The sequence below is a fragment of the Penaeus vannamei genome, chromosome 32, assembly GCF_042767895.1.
Source record: "Penaeus vannamei isolate JL-2024 chromosome 32, ASM4276789v1, whole genome shotgun sequence".
NCBI classification, from domain to species: domain Eukaryota; kingdom Metazoa; phylum Arthropoda; class Malacostraca; order Decapoda; family Penaeidae; genus Penaeus; species Penaeus vannamei.
In genome coordinates this window covers 26,530,020-26,537,519 of record NC_091580.1, presented here as the reverse complement: position 1 = coordinate 26,537,519, position 7,500 = coordinate 26,530,020, and the positions used below count along the sequence as shown (strand labels likewise).

Genomic DNA, 7,500 nt, shown 5'->3' with positions numbered 1-7,500 from the left:
TATAATTTAAAATGACGAACAGTCGCATTGGCTTCCAGTTTATCTATATACTTCAGTCACATAAATCGTAAAAAAAAACATAAACAGCCCAGCTCCATTAATTATGATAGCGTTTATGAATTACTTTAATTATGATGAAATAGTATTGCCATAATGCAATCTTACGGTTTGATTGTCATTTGGGATTCTGCTGGTGTTTTTCTTATATAAGAATTCAGCATTTAAACTTGAATAAAAAGGGAATAGAGAAGTAAATAAAACAAAAAATAGAATTCTGTCGGTGTTTTCCTTATATGGGAATTCAGCATTTAAACTTGAACAAAAATACATAAATAAATAAGATAAAATAAAAAAGAATACATATATAAATAGGGCACTGATATATATATTTAGAATAATAAAATCAACACAATACGCATAAATGTAACAAGCAAAAGATGTAAAAAAGGATTTTTAATTCATATTTTCCAGGACGCCGCCATTTTGAAAAGCCGCGTGGACGAGATGGCGGGAAGGGCGAAGGTGCTCGGCCAGGTTTGCCAATCAACAACATCTCTTTCTTTAAAACCGAGTAGGATATCTGTTGTTTGGGACACGAAGCATACGCCAAGTATTGTCTGGTGCCCGGTGTATAAAGTACGTTATTTTTTTATTTTATTTTTTCGTTCGTCTTCGTTTTCTTTTTGTTTGTTTTTCCCGTTTTCTTTTTTTTCTTTCTTCGTTTTCTATTTGCTCTTCGTTTTCTTTTTGTTCTTCGTTTTCTTTTTATTCTCCGTTTTCTTTTTTCTTTCTTCATTCCTTCGTTCTTTTCCTTCGCTTTCTTCTCCTTCTTCTTCGTTTTCATCGTTTATTTCCAGGATTTTCGTTCGAGTCCAGAAACTTTAAATCGTATTGCAATTCTCGTAATATTTTCTCCTTTTTCGTTTTTATTTCGCATTCGCTTCTAAACTCTTCTCAGGGATAAAGCGGAGGTCATGTCACTCTAAAAAAAGACGTTAAATTTTCTCTTCTTGTCTCCTTTGAATACAAAGAGCGTAGTTAGGATGGATAGGATCGTTATCTCTCTCTCTCTCTCTCTTTCTCTCTTTCTTTCTCTGTCTCATTCTGTCTGTATGTCTCTCTCTCTCTCTCTGTCTCTCTCTGTCTCTCTCTGTCTCTCTCTGTCTCTCTCTCTCTCTCTCTCTCTCTCTCTCTCTCTCTCTCTCTCTCTTTCTCAAAAAAAAAAAAAAATACAAATAAGCAACAGGTAAACAATAATGAAAAAGTAAACAAATAATAAGTAAAATTCATTAAATGCAAGTACGAACACAAGGAAAATACAAATAAGCAACGTTAACGATAACAAAAAAAGGTAACTCAAAAACATGTACATATTCATTTGAAGCAAGTACGAATGTAGAAAGAAAAAATAAAAATAAACATGTAAACGGTAATAAAAAAGAAAAAAAATATGTATATATTCATTAGAAGCAAGTACAAATACAAAGGAGAAAAAATTAATATATAAAAAAGTCAGAAATGCATTATTCAGTCAAGGAAACGGATAAGAGAGTGACCTCGTCTGACCTCCAACTGCAGGTCGCCTCCACCACCTGGATGAGGAACTTCCTCCGCCTCGCCCACTTCAACGAGGACAACCCGAAGATCCCCAAGAATATACCGAAGGAGAAGCAGGAGAAGAGAAGGTTTTCGGTGAGTGTTGGAGGATACGCACACATACACATACATACAGACACACGCACGCACACGCACACACATGCAAGCACACGCACACACACACTCTCGCACATACACACACACGCACACACTCTCACACACACACACACACACACAAACACACACATACAGACACACGCACGCACACACACGCACGCACACACACACACTCTCACACAAACACACGTACGCACGCACACACACACACATATATATATTTGCGTGTGTGTATATATATATAAATGTGTGTGTGTGTTTGTGTGTTTGCGTGTATACATGTAAGAATGTATGCCTACATGTATACACGCCCAACCACCTTTTAACCCCTCGACGTGTCTCGCGCGCCCGCCAGGTGCGGTTCGGCGCCACCCACAACCGCGTGTTCGAGCTGTATCCGGGACCCGAAGACGAAGCCGAGAGAAGCCGAGTCATGCAGGAGAGTGTTCGGGTCATCATCGTGAGGCATCCCTTCGTCAGGTATTTTTCTGGGGGGGGGAGGGAGGGGGAGGGGTAGATTCCTGGATTTTTTCAAATGCTTTTTTTAGTTGTCTTTTTTTTAATGTTAATTGATTTTTTTTATTAATTATTTCCATTATTTCTTTTTTTTTGGAGTGTGTAGGTACCCTTTCGTACGTGTTATTTATTTATTTTTAGCCTTAAATTTATATTCTTTTCTATTCTTATCAGGCTTACTTCCATAATTGTAGGCATTCTTTATTTATTAATTTTTCATTCTTATCTTTTTTCTCCTTTTTTTTTTAAGTTAATATCCATATACTATTCCCAGAGAGAGAGAGAGAGAGAGAGAGAGAAGAAAAATGTACAGTCCCCTTGCATTTCCACTGTCCTCCCTAACCGAAGCCAAGAGTGAACCGCGTCTCGACTCGCGTTCGAAACACGTGTCAGAGCTCACGCGTTTCGGAAAAGCGAGAGTCGAAACCGTGGGATTCAAACACTAGCAACTCTGGGTGAAGGGGACTGTACATTCCCCAAGAACATTCTCCCTAACAAAGGATCTCTACACGTATAATAACTCTTATCTCCAGCATCTTAATCCTGATATTAATGTGAAAAATCCACCAGGCTCCTCTCTGCTTATCGGGACAAGATGATCAAGAAAAATCCCATCCCTGTCAAATTCAAGTTTAGGGAGTTGCAAAAATACATTATTGCGAAATATCGAGGCTCCAACAGCACTGACAATTCCTCTTTTCCGAGTTTTGCCGAATTCGTCCAGCACGTGATTGACTCCACAGAGGACTATGTAACTCCCAAGGACTGGACGGATAACGTTAGTATATATGCAATGTGAAAGGAAAAAATCATCAATGGACATCCACTGTTATTAATGCCATCGACATTTCATTTCTCACGTAATATTTCTTATTTTTTTCGCCCCCACGATCGTTTTTCGTCTTTCTCCATTCCCATTTTGAGCATGAAGTGTTGGTAGATTCACCGTCAACCGCGTGGATTTTAGGCTTCCATCTGCGCCAGGAACAAGTGGTTTCTCATTTTTGTTGTTTTCATATATCATAATTTAGTTCAACCACACACACGCACACACACACGTACACACACACGCACACACACATGCACGCACACATACACGCGCACGCATACACACGCACACATACACACGCACACACACATACACACGCACACACACATACACACGCACGCGCACACACACACGAACACACGAACACTAAAAATTTTAGCTACTGAATAGAGTGAAGCAGTAAAAATCATTCATTCACGTTAAAGTTGAATTATCACTTTCCATTTCATTACAGTTCATTTTCCCATTTTAAGAATATGAATTCCAGTTTCTTTTTAGTTTTGCTAAATAATCATCTTTTCCTGCCAGAATTTTCTAGTTTAGCTTTGTTAATTAAAGTTTTCTAAAGTTCTCATGAAGTTCTTAGCTAAAATTCCACAAATTGTGAGAGAGAATAGGAAAATATACAAGACATGTACAGCTCATAGAGAGACTGATACGAAGTTTCCCCTTTCTAATGCTCGTTTTCTGGTTGGGTATTTCCTCCCCCAGGTGAAATGCTGGCTGCCTTACTGGGTGCACTGCGGGGTATGTTCCTCTGACTACAACATCATCATGAAGTTAGAAAGCATGAAGGAGGACGAACAGTTCCTCATCACTCTTTCTCGTCTCGAGGAACTCAAAGTATGGCTACGAGTTTCGCGTCACAATGCACTGCTGATAACTTTATATTATTTCATATTAAGTGAACATGTAAGGTGATTTATCTTCTTCTCTCGATACTTACGCTTCCCAATGCTAATACTTCGACAGAACGTGGGCAGCTGGGTCCACCTGAAGGGGTCGTCCTCGGCCGATTTGGCGAAAGAGTACTACAAGGACGTGACGAGACGCCAGATGCAGGAACTCTACCAGCGCTATCAGCAGGATTTCGAACTCTTTCAGTATGACATTGACGACTTCCTTGCTATTGCCAAAGACGAGTAAAATCTGAGTGTAGTTAAGGCTACAACTCAAAAAAAAAAACTATGCTTAAACAGGGTTTAAAAGTAAGGTGGTTTGATTACAGTGCAAATAACTAGTGCCTGAACGCGTCACATTTGACCGCTTGGCTTTGGGCATTGTCAGAATTTACTTTATATTAAAGGTTTATTATATATGCAGGGTGATTTCACCCCTTATTTATTGCTGAATAAAGGTGAATAAAAAAAAGTAAGTTATTTCCCCATTAGCTATTAAGTGTACCAATCAAAACCACTATTAAATGTACCAATTAAAACAACTATTAAGTGTACCAATCAAAACCATTCTCAAAAGAGGTCACAAAATGGATTTACGGCAATTAAGTAACAACGATGGAGAATACACACAGCAATGGCCATAACAAAGTGTTTAACCATCGTTAGCTACTTTTTTGCAGTTACAACTAACTTGACAGCGCCATCAAAAGAGCATCTGCGTTAATGGGAACGCTGGGATGAAGGGAAAGCCAACGAACTAGCCTATATATTTAACAGCTTTCCTGCAGTCCCATGTTCATGCTAAAGATCAGCAAGAAACCCAAGTTTGTTCATAGAGATCTAGACTGGAAACCCCTACAATAAATTCGTGGAAGGCACAGGGAAAGATTAAGCAAAGCAAAATAGTTTTAAAATGCACTCCCTCTCGTTGTCTCTATCTGATCTATCGGATATCCTTCAAACTGAATTCCCAATGAGGGTCACGTTCGCGCATCTATCAAAAAAAAGAAAGAAAAAAAAAAAAGAGAAGGAAAACAATGAGGGTCACGTTCGCGCATCTATCAAAAAAAAAAAAAAAAAAAAAAAAGAGAAGGAAAACAATGAGGGTCACGTTCGCGCATCTATCAAAAAAAAAAAAAAAAAAAGAGAGAGAAGGAAAACAATGAGGGTCACATTCGCGCATCTATCAAAAAAAAAAAAAAAAAAAAAAAAAGAGAAAAGGAAAAAAATGAGGATCACGTACGCGCAACTAACAAAAAAAAAAAAAAAAAAAAAAAGAGAGAGAAAGAAAAAAATGAGGCTGAGGTTGACGCATCTTTCAAAAAAAAAAAAAAAAAAAAGAGAAGGAAAACAATGAGGGTCACGTTCGCGCATCTATCAAAAAAAAAAATAATAAAAAAAAGAGAGAGAGAAGGAAAACAATGAGGGTCACGTTCGCGCATCTATCAAAAAAAAAAAAATAATAAAAAAAAGAGAGAGAGAAGGAAAACAATGAGGGTCACGTTCGCGCATCTATCAAAAAAAAAAAAAAAAAAAAAAAAAAAGAGAGAGAAGGAAAACAATGAGGGTCACGTTCGCGCATCTATCAAAAAAAAAAAAAAAAAAAAAAAAAAAAGAGAGAGAGAAGGAAAACAATGAGGGTCACGTTCGCGCATCTATCAAAAAAAAAAAAAAAAAAAAAAAGAGAAGGAAAACAATGAGGGTCACGTTCGCGCATCTATCAAAAAGAAAAAAAAAAAAAAAAAAGAGAGAGAAGGAAAACAATGAGGGTCACGTTCGCGCATCTATCAAAAAAAAAAAAGAAAAAAAAAAAAAAAAGAGAAGGAAAACAATGAGGGTCACGTTCGCGCATCTATCAAAAAAAAAAAAAAAAAAAAAAAGAGAAGGAAAACAATGAGGGTCACGTTCGCGCATCTATCAAAAAAAAAAAAAAAAAAAAAAAAGAGAAGGAAAACAATGAGGGGTCACGTTCGCGCATCTATCAAAAAAAAAAAAAAAAAAAAAAAAGGAGAAGGAAAACAATGAGGGTCACGTTCGCGCATCTATCAAAAAAAAAAAAAAAAAAAAAAAGAGAGAGAAGGAAAACAATGAGGGTCACGTTCGCGCATCTATCAAAAAAGAAAAAAGAAAAAAAAAAAAAAAAGAGAAGGAAAACAATGAGGGTCACGTTCGCGCATCTATCAAAAAAAAAAAAAAAAAAAAAGAGAAGGAAAACAATGAGGGTCACGTTCGCGCATCTATCAAAAAAAAAAAAAAAAAAAAAAGAGAAGGAAAACAATGAGGGTCACGTTCGCGCATCTATCAAAAAAAAAAAAAAAAAAAAAGAGAGAGAGAAGGAAAACAATGAGGGTCACGTTCGCGCATCTATCAAAAAAAAAAAAAAAAAAAAAAAAGAGAAGGAAAACAATGAGGGTCACGTTCGCGCATCTATCAAAAAAAAAAAAAAAAAAAAAAAAAAGAAAACAAAGAGGGTCACGGTCGCGCAACTATCAAAAAAAAAAAAAAAAAAAAAAAAAGAGAAGGAAAACAATGAGGGTCACGTTCGCGCATCTATCAAAAAAAAAAAAAAAAAAAAAAAAAAAGAGAGAGAAGGAAAACAATGAGGGTCACGTTCGCGCATCTATCAAAAAAAAAAAAAAAAAAGAGAGAGAAGGAAAACAATGAGGGTCACATTCGCGCATCTATCAAAAAAAAAAAAAAAAAAAAAAGAGAGAGAAGCAAAACAATGAGGGTCACGTTCGCGCATCTATCAAAAAAAAAAAAAAAAAAAAAGAGAGAGAAGGAAAACAATGAGGGTCACGTTCGCGCATCTATCAAAAAAAAAAAAAAAAAAAAAAAAAGAGAAGGAAAACAATGAGGGTCACGTTCGCGCATCTATCAAAAAAAAAAAAAAAAAAAAGAGAAAGGAAAACAATGAGGGTCACGTTCGCGCATCTATCAAAAAAAAAAAAAAAAAAAAGAGAGAGAAGGAAAACAATGAGGGTCACGTTCGCGCATCTATCAAAAAAAAAAAAAAAAAAAAAAAAGAGAAGGAAAACAATGAGGGTCACGTTCGCGCATCTATCAAAAAAAAAAAAAAAAAAAAAGAGAAGGAAAACAATGAGGGTCCCCTTCGCGCATCTATAAAAAAAAAAAAAAAAAAAAAGAGAGAGAAGGAAAACAATGAGGGTCACGTTCGCGCATCTATCAAAAAAAAAAAAAAAAAAAAAAGAGAAGGAAAACAATGAGGGTCACGTTCGCGCATCTATCAAAAAAAAAAAAAAAAAAGCAAGAGAAGGAAAACAATGAGGGTCACGTTCGCGCATCTATCAAAAAAAAAAAAAAAAAAAAAAAGAGAGAAAAGGAAAAAAATGAGGGTCACGTTCGCGCATCTATCAAAAAAAAAAAAAAAAAAAAAAAGAGAAGGAAAACAATGAGGGTCACGTTCGCGCATCTATCAAAAAAAAAAAAAAAAAAAAAGAGAAGGAAAACAATGAGGGTCACGTTCGCGCATCTATCAAAAAAAAAAAAAAAAAAAAAAGAGAGAGAAGGAAAACAAAGAGG

At 36.1% G+C, this 7,500-nt stretch overlaps 1 protein-coding gene across 1 annotated transcript in view; it reads left to right on the top strand.

The window, feature by feature from the left end:
- Window positions 1–4,446, top strand: part of LOC113826258 (carbohydrate sulfotransferase 10) — a gene marked incomplete at its 5' end in the record, with an annotated part of 8,107 nt that extends 3,661 nt beyond the window's left edge. Inside the window, 6 exon segments of the mRNA XM_027379131.2 lie at window positions 472–636; window positions 1,579–1,692; window positions 2,069–2,193; window positions 2,800–3,007; window positions 3,770–3,901; window positions 4,031–4,446. Of these exon segments, the coding sequence (XP_027234932.2) occupies window positions 472–636; window positions 1,579–1,692; window positions 2,069–2,193; window positions 2,800–3,007; window positions 3,770–3,901; window positions 4,031–4,204 (918 nt within the window). The 3' untranslated portion in view covers window positions 4,205–4,446.
- Between the last annotated feature and the right edge of the window lie 3,054 nt (window positions 4,447–7,500).